Source organism: Pimephales promelas, chromosome 10 (assembly GCF_988280905.1).
Source record: "Pimephales promelas chromosome 10, fPimPro1.hap1.1, whole genome shotgun sequence".
Lineage (NCBI taxonomy): Eukaryota > Metazoa > Chordata > Actinopteri > Cypriniformes > Leuciscidae > Pimephales > Pimephales promelas.
Window position 1 is genome coordinate 35,073,090 of NC_142778.1, and position 13,839 is coordinate 35,086,928.

Genomic DNA, 13,839 nt, shown 5'->3' on the forward strand with positions numbered 1-13,839 from the left:
GAATGGAACGCACCTTCGGTTATATCTTCAGTAGGATTCTTTAATTGACCTATGGCTAAGCCACGCCCCCTCCACTCACTCGAACACACGGTCAACATTCTGGACGGGTCACAGTAGGAGACATTTCACAGGAGGCAATTGGAGATTTTTGGAGACAGAAAGATTATATATCATCTCGAAGTCACCAAAAGGGCCTTAACTATGCTTTGGAGGGTTACATTAATAATTGTATTGTTGAGAAGGTCGATGAAATGTACAGCTCACAGTGTAAACGTGATAAACCGCATATCGTCGCCATCACCGTTTGGTGCTACAGTATTTACATCAATCATTCAGCTCAGCATTGTTAACATTTGTTATCTCGGTTATTTACAGATACGTTAATGAAGCTAAGCGACATGATGTACAACGCAGCTATAAGCTAACGTTAACGCTTTTTTATGTTAGGCTAACTTTTACGTTCAAATAAGATAACGTTCAAATACGTTGTTGACTTAACTTAGAGCAGATGTAGACATCCTTGTTTAATTTATCCACGTTTAGTTGGTGTTGTGGTCTACCGCATAACTTAATCCAGAGCAGACACTTATCTCGGTTGAGATGTGGCTTAGGAAAGGGTAAAAAAAAACACACCGTCGCCCAGCCTCTCGGGAACCTATTGTCGGAGTTGCATTTACCCCATGCACACCGTTGACCATTTTAAACTTAAAATGACAAGAAAAAACGAATGAAAACTGACTAACTGTAGTTCATTTCAATGGATGTGGAAGCAGAGAATGTCTGAGTGTATTGGGTTAGCTGCGCACTCTGATTGGGTCTTCGCGTTTGAGGGCGTGGCTTAGCCATAGGTCAATTGGAGCACGGGCTGTCGGTAGCTGCAGTCATCAAGTCTAACTAAGGCAGTGTATATTGTAGTTTATATAGATTTTAGTGGGCAGTGCTTAGATATGGAGACAAAGCACCTGGGTGATGACCTTAAACAAAGCATGCAAATGAAGTATCCAGGTTTAGGAACCCGCCCTAGACTTTACAGTGTTACCAATCCCAATCCAATCAGCATAACTATTCAAAGACTGGGACAGGGGCTCCAAGAGCCATTAAAGACAAATGGTGAGAATCTCTTGCTGGAAACTTTGATAACATCATCATAACCTTAAATGCTAAATTCAATGTACTCTACCTTAGTTTTTCATGTTATGTTATGTAAGGACATAAGATCAGCAGATCTTAAAGGGATACTCCACTTTGTTTTTTGGAAATAGGCTCATTTTACAACTCCCCCAGAGTTAAACAATTGAGTTATAACATTTTCGAAACCATTCAGCCGATTTTCTGATATTTAGAACCAGACAGTTTCTGGTCCCATTGACTTCCATAGTATATATTTTTTCCTACTATGGAAGTCAATGGGACCAGAAACTGTCTGGTTACTGATACTGAACTGTTTAACTCTGGGGGAGTTGAAAAATGAGCCTATTTCCAAAAAAAAGTGGAGTATCCCTTTAAACAGATTCTTAAATTTGAAATCCCACAGTTTAAAAGTGACTTTTGCAGGAGTGATCACCCGGCAGTGATCAGAGTCAGTCAGCGCTGTGTGTCTTTTGTAACTTTCTACTTGTAAAATTAAGATGAGAAAAGTGTGACCTGGGGAAACAAGGTGAAACAAACACGAGCGACCCCAGCCGTCAGTAGCAGAGCGGATGGAGATAATACAAGTGTTCCTATTGTGTGCAACAGTAAAAAAGACAAATCACCAACAAAATCTGAGATGAACTGTAACATGAATGTTTTAGCTGAAATGGCGTTCAAAAGCTCTTTGAAGACCTCATAGCTTTGTAGACTCATAATCTAAATCTCTTACTCGAAACATTCTTGTTTTCTCCTCATTGTTTCGTCGGGTATTTCAGCTGACCGAAGAAGGAGAGGGAGAAGCAGCCGAGAAGGAGAAAGTAGAGGAAGAAGCAGCCCCAGAACCCGAAAAAGCAGAGTGAGTAATGGAGAAACAAAATTCAAAGTCTTTCATTCGAGAACAATTGTAAAGTCCTATTCATAACAATATAAAAACCAATGCTGTTGTTTCTTTGACTAATCCTTCTGTCTATCAAAAGTGTTGAAAATGGAGAGAAGGCGGAGAAGGAAGCAGAACCCGAGTCTGAGGAAAAACCAGAAGAGCCAGAGGAGATTAAAGAAAAGGCCAAATCAAAGAAAGGCAAGAAGGAAGAGGAAGGAGGCTTTGAACTCTGGAATGAGCTTGAAGTGCAAAGAATCAAATTCATGGTAATTGTGTTGTACATTGTTTCTCATAATTCACAGTTATTATATTTTTCATTTATCACTTTTGATTCTACTTGCATCTAAAACTACTTTCTCTTCTTCTAGAACTATCTGTCTCGCAATTTCTACAACCTGCGCTTCCTGGCTCTCTTTATCTCCTTTGCACTCAACTTCATTCTGCTCTTCTACAGGGTCCGTATGATTTTAAAACTGGGATCTGGGGACCCGAAAATAGTCAATAAAAACATTTTACAAAATGTGGTTTTAGTTAATGTGTGCCCTTAAGGTGTTCATGAAATAAGTTTAGCATATTTCATTGCTGAACACATCAACATCAGCCCCCCATTAACCCTAAAACTGTATTCTGGACAAATGTGGGCAAAATAGTTTTGATTTATTTAAAAAAAAAATACTTCCCTTGATCTGAGCGGTACAAGACTTGGCTACTTTTTCTAAGTTTACCATTTTTTTTAATTAATTCTACAATGTTAAGTGGGTGAAAAATGGGCACCCATAGAAATGAATGGGAAAAACTGTAATTTAGAGCACTCTAAAATAAGCCAAAATAAGCCACCAGGTGACCGCAAAGTCACTTCATCTTTAGGTTTTAGCTCTAAGAACTTATTGGAATGATATTTTAATGTAGTTAAAAAGTAAAAAAAAAATAAAACATAAAAATAAGCATAATTTACATAGAAAATATGGTACTTTTTGAAGTAAATAAATTCAAAAATACCCCCAAAATAACAATTAAACACCATAAATAGATAGACAAAACTTTATTGAAGACAGTGATATAACATTTATAATAAATAAAAAGTAGGATCACACCTGAGTCCTCTGTGCCCACATTTGTCCACAACAACAGGATTAAGGGCTATAAAGAGAAAACGGTTTGAGGGCTACCTTTTACAAATTTCTAAAGACTGTTTAATCATAGGATTAATTATGAGAGTTTTTAATTCTATTTACAGACGTATTTTTTGTGTTGCGCTGTCAACAAAATATATATTTAAAAAACATGCTTGAGTACAATTACATTTATTTAATTTTTAGAAACCATTATTATTAATTTTGCTGTCACTTTTTTTAATCACACATTATAAACATATATTTTTTATGTAGTTAATAAAGTCCCTAATCGTGCAGATTCGCTAATTTGCCTATTTTACAGATGTGCTAACTTGTGATTTGTCTATCCACCTTATTCCTACACCCCATGACGCTTTGCGCGAATTCCCTTCCCTTCCGTTAAGCTGTAAACAGTGAAAGGCTCACACTATGAACGCAATATGTTAAAAAAGTGTCACAATGAGATGACATTAATCGACACACCCTTCAACCATCGAACATTAAAATGAAATTTAAAAGTTTAAAATAATTCATAAATAGCCTCAAAAAGCGCGAGTCTTTGGTTAAATATCACTCTAGAAGGCAAATATATATCTGTATTGTATAACAAAGCATTCATCAAAAATGTTCATTAACTTACATCATTTTGACAGATTATAAATTGCATTTACCTGTGAAAACAAACCTGGAAAGAGACGTGAATAACGTGAGATTCTTTGTGCATTCCAGTGAATTATTAATGGAAGATCGTAGGGATGGGCAACGATTAATCGCATCCAAAATAAAAGTTTGTGTTTACATAATATATGTTTGTGTAATTTGTATATATAAATACCCACACATGCATGTATTTAAGAAATATTTGCATGTATATATTTTATATTCACAATTAATATTATATATAAATATTTGATATATTAATAACACATTTTTCTAAAATATATACATGCATGTGTGGGAATTTATATATACAAATTAATTATACACACTACACACACATATATTATGTAAACACAAACTTTTATTTTGGATGTGATTAATCGCGATTAATCGTTGCCCATCCCTAGAAGATCGTAAATAAAATTCGGGAGAACGGACCACAAATGTGCCGTAAATGGTGTCCATTTTTCACACTTTTACAGCAGATTGCAAAGGAAAAAATCAAAATCATCATGAGGAAAAGAAAGCAGCGACTGAAGAGCTCTTGCCATAGATATTTTTCTTATAACATGTCATGTTAAAATACCAAGTACAACGTTATTCTCATAAATCATGAAGGAAAAATGACGGCTCATCCAGTCAAACTGACGGATCAGCTTTATTTTTAGGGCAACCATATGATTTGAAATGATTCGTTTCAGCCTTTTTGAATGAAAGTTCCCCAAACCGGAAGTGCCGCCCATAATTCAAAACGCAGTAAGGTCAGGAATAAGGTGGATTCAGAATCGTGATCTCTATTTTTAACACAAAAAATGTGATTCTCAATGTATCCAGAATCGTGCAGTCTTGTAATTTGCTGTGATGAGAACAAATTGTATTCAAGTCAGCTGTTTCCTTCTTTAGGTGTCTGACAGGCCAGGAGACGAGGAGGAGGAGTTTGAGGGTTCGGCCATGTTTGAGGGTTCTGGTGTGTTCGAGGGCTCTGGTTTGTTTGAAGGCTCTGGTGTGTTTGAAGGCTCTGGTGTGTTTGAGGGATCTGGGGTGTTTGAAGGCTCTAGTGAAGAGGAAGATGACGATGAAGGGTTTGTCTACTACTTCCTGGAGGAGAGCACTGGATATATGGAACCTGCCATGACCTTCTTTTCCATCTTACACACCATCATTTCCTTCCTCTGTATCATCGGCTACAACTGTCTGAAGGTCAGGGGCTCACTGTATTCAGTAGAATATCGACGCTGCTCTTCCAGTTGAAAAAAAGGACCATAAAAGCATCATAAATGTTGTCCATATGACTTGTGCATTAACCCTAAAACCGTATTCTGGACAAATGTGGGCAAAATAGTTTTGATTTATTTTTAAAAAATACTTCCCTTGATCTTAGCGGTACAAGACTTGGCTACTTTTCCTAAGTTTTCCTCCTGAACACACACAATTTTCTACAATATTAAGTGGGTGACACCAGGTGACAGCAAAGTCACTTCATCTTTAGGTTTTAGCTCTAAGAACTTGTTGGAATGATATTTTAATGTAGTTAAAAAAAATAAAACTACATATTTATTTATTTATTTATTTAGAAAAGGGACAGTGTACATTAATAAACATTCTTAAATGTAAATGTACCCAAATTAGCCCAAAGGCTAGTTTTCATTGGTAGTCCCTTTGCCAGATGTTATTAGGCTCAGTAATAGTAATTCATTTACATAGAAATAATTTACATAGAAAATATGGTACTTTTTGAAGTAAATAAATTAAAAAATACCCCCAAAATAAAAGAAAACACCATAAATGGATAGACAAAACTTTATCGAAGACAGTGATCTAACAATTATAATAAATAAAAATTAGGATTAGTCCTCTGTGCCCACATTTGTCCACAATTACAGGATTAATGGCTATAAGGTGAATACGGTTTGAGGGCTACGTCATGTGTGAAAAACAAATCAAAATTTGTATTAATTTTTAAATGTATATTGAATAAAGGATGACAGAATTTTTATTTTGTAACTCCGTTCAGGTGTTTGAGCTAGTATAAGCTGCTAACGCTGTGTTTGTACTTGTCCAGGTTCCTTTGGTCATCTTTAAGAGAGAGAAGGAGCTGGCCCGTAAACTGGAGTTTGACGGCCTGTATGTAACTGAACAACCAGAAGATGATGACATCAAGGGCCAGTGGGACAGACTTGTCCTCAATACACCGTAATATCACTATATTATTATTCTTATTATTTATAAACGTGTCCCTGCGCGATCTGAAACGGCATTCCCTTTTATTTCACACTCAGGAGTTTTCCGAACAACTACTGGGATAAATTTGTCAAGAGAAAGGTCAGGGGTTTGCTATACTTGTGTGTGCAGATGTTTCCCTTTGTGTATTACGGTAATGTTGAGTGTGTTTATGGTGTGTGTGTGTTGCAGGTGCTTGAGAAGTATGGTGATATCTACGGTAGAGAAAGAATCGCTGAGCTTCTGGGCATGGATCTAGCATCTCTTGATGTCAGCGCTATGACACACGAGAAGAAGCCTCAGCCTGATCCCTCAATGTTCACATGGTACAGAAAGATGCAAGACACACTCATAAGTCACCCTTTCAATATGTAATACAAGTAACGAGAAGTGATTCATTACCACAGCAAAAACAAATGTCAATTGGGAGGGATGGGATTCTCTATGTATAAGGCTTAGTTCACTTTTTTAAAAAAAACATATCCGTGTCATTCTTTCTTCACACGAAAAGAAATTAAGGTTTTTGATGAAAACATTCCAGCATTTTTCTCCATATAATGGACTTCAATGGGGTCCAAACGGTTCAAGGTCCAAAAGACAGTTTCAGTGCAAACTGCAAACTGTTCAAAGGTCTGTAAACGATTTCTGACGATGAATAAGGTTCTTATCAAGTGAAATGAGCGCTCATTTAATAAATAAATAACAAAGTTTAAGTTTTATAAGCTCAAATGCTCACCTTGCTCTGTCCTGTGATGCGTGTTCGTGACTCTCCTGTTCGAACTCGTTTATCAAAATGAATTAATCTTTTTTCGTGTCATTTGGTTCATCAAACGAACGAAATGAACGAGTTGACTCTGGAAAAGATTCGTTCAATAGATGAACGAGTTCGAATAGGAGAATCACGAACGTGCGTCACAGAACAGAGCAAGGCGACCATTTGAGCTTATAAAACTTTATTTATTTTTTTTTTTGAATGTGCGATCGTTTCGCTTGATAAGACCCTTATTCATCATCTGGAATCGTTTAAAACCCTTTGAAGCTGATTGGACTATACGACTCATTATTTTTAAATCACTATCCAATTCAAGTGTCTCAAAAGAGTAATTTGGGAATTGATTGGACTATTCGACTCATTATTTTTAAATCACTAAAAACGTGTCTCAAAAGAGTCATTTGTTTGGGAATTGATTGGACTATACGACTCATTATTTTTAAATCACTAAAAACGAGTCTCAAAAGAGTCATTTGTTTGGGAATTGATTGGACTATTCGACTCATTATTTTTGAATCACTAAAAACGTGTCTCAAAAGAGTCATTTGTTTGGGAATTGATTGGTCTATACTACTCATTATTTTTAAATCACTAAAATGAGTCTCAAAAGAGTCATTTGTTTGGGAATTGATTGGACTATACGACTCATTATTTTTAAATCACTAAAAACGAGTCTTAAAAGAGTCATTTGTTTGGGAATTGATTGGACTATACGACTCATTATTTTTAAATCACTAAAAACGAGTCTCAAAAGAGTCATTTGTTTGGGAATTGATTGGACTATACGACTCATTATTTTTAAATCACTAAAAACGAGTCTCAAAAGAGTCATTTGTTTGGGAATTGATTGGACTATACTACTCTTTATTTTTAAATCACTAAAAACGTGTCTCAAAAGAGTCATTTGTTTGGGAATTGATTGGACTATACGACTCATTATTTTTAAATCACTAAAAACGAGTCTCAAAAGAGTCATTTGTTTGGGAATTGATTGGACTATACGACTCATTATTTTTAAATCACTAAAAACGAGTCTCAAAAGAGTCATTTGTTTGGGAATTGATTGGACTATACTACTCTTTATTTTTAAATCACTAAAAACGTGTCTCAAAAGAGTCATTTGTTTGGGAATTGATTGGACTATACGACTCATTATTTTTAAATCACTAAAAACGAGTCTCAAAAGAGTCATTTGTTTGGGAATTGATTGGACTATACGACTCATTATTTTTAAATCACTAAAAACGAGTCTCAAAAGAGTCATTTGTTTGGGAATTGATTGGACTATACTACTCTTTATTTTTAAATCACTAAAAACGTGTCTCAAAAGAGTCATTTGTTTGGGAATTGATTGGACTATACGACTCATTATTTTTAAATCACTAAAAACGAGTCTCAAAAGAGTCATTTGTTTGGGAATTGATTGGACTATACGACTCATTATTTTTAAATCACTAAAAACGAGTCTCAAAAGAGTCATTTGTTTGGGAATTGATTGGACTATACGACTCTTTATTTTTAAATCACTAAAATGAGTCTCAAAAGAGTCATTTGTTTGGGAATTGATTGGACTATACGACTCATTATTTTTAAATCACTAAAAACGAGTCTTAAAAGAGTCATTTGTTTGGGAATTGATTGGACTATACGACTCATTATTTTTAAATCACTAAAAACGAGTCTCAAAAGAGTCATTTGTTTGGGAATTGATTGGACTATACGACTCATTATTTTTAAATCACTAAAAACGAGTCTCAAAAGAGTCATTTGTTTGGGAATTGATTGGACTATACTACTCTTTATTTTTAAATCACTAAAAACGTGTCTCAAAAGAGTCATTTGTTTGGGAATTGATTGGACTATACGACTCATTATTTTTAAATCACTAAAAACGAGTCTCAAAAGAGTCATTTGTTTGGGAATTGATTGGACTATACGACTCATTATTTTTAAATCACTAAAAACGAGTCTCAAAAGAGTCATTTGTTTGGGAATTGATTGGACTATACTACTCTTTATTTTTAAATCACTAAAAACGTGTCTCAAAAGAGTCATTTGTTTGGGAATTGATTGGACTATACGACTCATTATTTTTAAATCACTAAAAACGAGTCTCAAAAGAGTCATTTGTTTGGGAATTGATTGGACTATACGACTCATTATTTTTAAATCACTAAAAACGAGTCTCAAAAGAGTCATTTGTTTGGGAATTGATTGGACTATACTACTCTTTATTTTTAAATCACTAAAAACGTGTCTCAAAAGAGTCATTTGTTTGGGAATTGATTGGACTATACGACTCATTATTTTTAAATCACTAAAAACGAGTCTCAAAAGAGTCATTTGTTTGGGAATTGATTGGACTATACGACTCATTATTTTTAAATCACTAAAAACGAGTCTCAAAAGAGTCATTTGTTTGGGAATTGATTGGACTATACGACTCATTATTTTTAAATCACTAAAAACGAGTCTCATAAGAGTCATTTGTTTGGGAATTGAGCTACTTTGGTCATGCGGAATGTTTTTGATTCACTAAAATGAACCTGTTCATAAGAGTCATTTGTTTGAGAATCGACCTATTGAAGACCTATTGACTACTCATAAACATGATGGAGATTCTGTATTAAATTTTGCATTATACAATATCATGAATCCACAGGTTGACATCTTTCGACATCAAATACCAGATCTGGAAATTTGGAGTGGTGTTCACTGATAATGTGAGTTTCAGTAAAGACAAAACTGACTTTTTCCAAATATACAGTATATATATATATATAATATTCATAACAATGATCATTGATTTGGATTGTGTATTGCTCTTAGACATTCCTCTATCTGGTTTGGTATATGGTCATGTCATTTCTTGGACACTACAACAACTTCTTCTACGCCTGTCATCTGCTGGACATCGCCATGGGCGTCAAAACCCTGCGCACCATCCTGTCCTCTGTCACCCACAATGGAAAACAGGTACAGCTCTCAGAGATCAGCATATTTGGCTGAGATCGGCTCTAGATATGAATGTTGACTGCGTTTTAGCTGTTGATGACGGTGGGTCTGCTGGCTGTGGTGGTCTACCTCTACACCGTTGTGGCCTTCAACTTCTTCAGAAAGTTCTACAACATGAGTGAGGATGAGGATGAACCGGACATGAAGTGTGACGACATGATGACTGTAAGTGGTTCTACGTTTGGTTGAATCCCACTCTCTCATTTCCCGCTTGACCGTGACCGTGTCTTCTCTCTCAGTGTTACCTGTTCCACATGTACGTGGGTGTGCGAGCCGGTGGCGGTATAGGAGATGAGATCGAGGATCCGGCTGGAGACGAGTATGAACTTTATCGCGTGGTCTTCGACATCACCTTCTTCTTTTTCGTCATTGTAATCCTGCTGGCCATCATTCAAGGTGAGGAACTGTGGGCTATTTAGCACTCTGTAAATTGAGTTTTGACATGATCTGTCATGATGAGATGATGTGTGTGTTGTGTGCAGGTCTGATCATTGATGCCTTCGGTGAGCTGAGAGATCAGCAGGAGCAGGTCCGAGAGGACATGGAGGTAAAACTGCTCTTGATATATTTTCATTCTTCACTCAAGAATGCTAAATGTCATTTAAATCTATTGCGCTTACAGTAACCAACATCAGTGGGCTTTTTTCACATAAGCCCACCCCTAAATGGACATAGAAAGAAAACTAACTGCTCACTTTATGTGTAAATCAAGTCTCTGTGTTGTAAATGTGTGCTTTATGGACCGAATAAGTAGCTGAATGGTGTTTAGTCAAAGGCCCTGTGTACAGCTGGTGTTAAAGGAGAACTTTGGCGCAAAATGAACCTTTGGTCTAATAAAACATTGGTACCTAGTCAACCGTTCTCTGAGATTTGTTTTAATAATAATCAAATGTAGAGTTTTATCTCTAAAAACTGTTTAGTGTATAACTCTAGTAATGGGGGCATATAATAAGTAAAAAGAAATCGCTAGTTTATACCACTAACAAGGCTCAAAATAGCCCCACACTAACACAGTAACATAATGAAGTGTTGGACATCCAACTTGGATGACATGGGGGTGAGTAAATTATTAAGTGAACTACTCCTTTAACCCCAAAGAGGAAACTGACTGTTGAAGAGGTTTTTGCTAATGTGTGCCATAGCGCCCCTTGTGGCAATCCTGAGAATGCAATGTGTACTTGTGTTCTGCATTACAGTCGACTGAAAGATGATCATATTTTTGTTTTTCCAAAGACTAAGTGTTTCATCTGTGGAATTGGAAGTGACTACTTTGACTCGACTCCGCATGGCTTCGAAACGCATACGTTGGAGGAGCACAATTTAGCCAACTACATGTAAGTGTGTTGTAAATACTTTTGTTTATTCAGAAACCGTTCAAGCTAATATTTAGTTTCCTTAATTTGAAACCGTGTCTTTTCCGCCGTGCAGGTTCTTCCTGATGTACTTAATCAATAAAGACGAGACGGAGCACACAGGACAGGTCAGTGTCTTTATTATTAAACAAAAAATTACAAATAAACTGTAACAACAATAGAATTCATTTTTGATCTTAAAGGACATAGATTATAAATATATATTACAGTACCGTTCAAAAGTTTCAGGTCGGTAAGATTTTTTTAATGTTTTTGATTAAAATTCAAAAGAACAGCATTTATTTTAAATATAAATATATTGTAACATTATAAATGTGACTTTTGATCAATTTAATGCATCGTTCCTTGCTGAATAAACTACATTTATTTTTTTACTGACTTATTGTTTGATATATATTAGGGCTGTCAAACGATTAATCGTGATTAATCGCATCTAAAATAAAGGTTTGTGTTTACATAATATATGTGGGTGCACTGTGTATAATTATTTTAAAGATATAAATACACACATATGCTTGTATATATTTAAGAAATATTTTCATGTATATACTGTATATAGATTTATATATAATTTATATTATATATAAATATTAGCGCTGTCAAACGATTAATCGCGATTAATTGCATCCAAAATAAAAGTTTGTGTTTACATAATATATGTAGGTGCACTGTGTATAATTATTTTGTATATATAAATACACACACATGGATGTATATTTAAGAAAAAAATATTATTTATATATCTAATATAAATTATAAATAAATCTATATACAGTATAAACATGAAAATATTTCTTAAATATATACAAGAATGTGTGTGTATTTTTATATATATGTATATATAAAATAATTATACACAGTGCATCCACATATATTATGTAAACAAACTTTTATTTTGGATGCGATTAATCGCGATTAATCGTTTGACAGCCCTAATAAATACAAATATTTTACATATAAATAATATTTTTTTCTTAAATATACATGCATGTGTGTGTATTTATATATACAAAATAATTCTACACAGTGCACCCACATATATTATGTATACACAAACTTTTATTTTGGATGCGATTAATCGCGATTAATCATTTGACAGCCCTAAACAAATTTAAAATAAAATATTTACAACATTTGATTGAATTTTTCTCTCTTTCTAGGAGTCATACGTATGGAAAATGTATCAGGAGCGATGCTGGGACTTCTTCCCCGCTGGCGACTGTTTCAGGAAGCAGTACGAGGATCAACTTGGCTAACGGCCTGGGAAGTGTGTGTGTGTGTGTGTGAGAGAGCATAATTTCTGGAAAACAATAACCAAAAGAAGGGAACAAGAGATAAATGACACTCTCACGACCCTCGTCTTCAGTCAACACATCACACACTAACTCGCTTATAATACTGAAAACCTTTCATTTCCCCCTGTGCTTTATTAGAAGACTGTATATATACACACTACATGGCCTTTACTTCTCCACTAAGGACTTTTTTAAAACAAATCAAGCCAAAATGAAGAAAAAAAAACACCCCTTAACAAAGCCTGTCACTATGAATCGAAAAAAATCTCAGTGCCTAATGTTGAATCTTAACAGTACGATGAGGATTTAAGTATGATAGTCTGTAGTGATCTTTTTATGTGTAGAGTAGCTGTCTAGATCTGTTCATTTACGCATATATAATAGCTTTATGTTTATTTATTCACGTACACCACAGAGATATAGCCATACGAGTGGGAGAATCCTGCTCTGTGACTTATATATAGCGCATTTTGACGATTTATCAAGCCAGGCTTTTTCCCTGGTACTGTATATGGAGCGAATGGGGGAATGCGTGCCACCGAAATATCTTAATGCCATTTTATTCTCAAGAGGAAAGAGGAAAGGATCACAAACCCCATGGTTTCTTTCTCGCCTAAGTTTCAGAGAATTACAAATGGTCAAGTTTTAACTTTGTAAAAATGTGAAACCACCAGTTTTGCACTCTAGAGTCTTATAATGGGATGCTGTATCTATGCCGAGCGCACACTTCCAATGTGTCCTGCTACACAATGCTGACGCTGTATTACACACACAGAGAGGTTTGTGGGTCATTCGTCCTCTCTAGATTTACAAGACAATGTCCTTTCGCTCTGATTATGGAAATCATGTCTGTTTGTATTCATATAAGAGTGATTTTGCTATCCTGTCATCTAAGAACTTGACATGAGCTATGCTGTGTCGTTCAGATAGCAAGATGGCGACTTAATTTATCCACTTAAATACATAGATGATATATTTTTGTTTGATTAAGATACTCTGAACTCATCGAGTATTTATTATGTACCTTTTTGGTGGGGGGATTTAGGTCCGAGTTTAGTATAAAAGTGGAAAACGAACGTGAGCTAGGTTAAGCTAACAGTGCTAACGAGACAAGTTTTTGCCTTTTAGATTTTTATTCTTCTTTTTGGCGAAATTCACTTTATTTTTGTTGAATATAGATGAAGTGTGTAGGCATCTTAAAGCGACTGAGACGAACTCGCAACGTGTGTGTTCTGCACATTAGGAGTGTGTGTTGGTGTGTTTTGCTCTGAGAGCTCACAGAGGGAAGAAATCGACTCGCTTGTCTGGATCTGATGTGTGTATCAGGCTGAATCCGGTTTCAATGCACATTAAACAGATTCCAATATTTTAAGAGTTA

At 35.3% G+C, this 13,839-nt stretch overlaps 1 protein-coding gene across 1 annotated transcript in view; it reads left to right on the forward strand.

Moving 5' to 3' along the window:
- The window catches only part of ryr1b (ryanodine receptor 1b (skeletal)), a 126,852-nt gene extending 113,013 nt beyond the window's left edge, over positions 1–13,839 (forward strand). The window contains 15 exon segments of the mRNA XM_089116626.1: positions 1,908–1,987; positions 2,109–2,277; positions 2,380–2,466; positions 4,690–4,986; positions 5,849–5,979; positions 6,066–6,108; positions 6,199–6,332; positions 9,441–9,501; positions 9,608–9,754; positions 9,824–9,958; positions 10,033–10,189; positions 10,276–10,340; positions 11,027–11,127; positions 11,222–11,273; positions 12,327–13,839. Of these exon segments, the coding sequence (XP_088972752.1) occupies positions 1,908–1,987; positions 2,109–2,277; positions 2,380–2,466; positions 4,690–4,986; positions 5,849–5,979; positions 6,066–6,108; positions 6,199–6,332; positions 9,441–9,501; positions 9,608–9,754; positions 9,824–9,958; positions 10,033–10,189; positions 10,276–10,340; positions 11,027–11,127; positions 11,222–11,273; positions 12,327–12,422 (1,755 nt within the window). The 3' untranslated portion in view covers positions 12,423–13,839.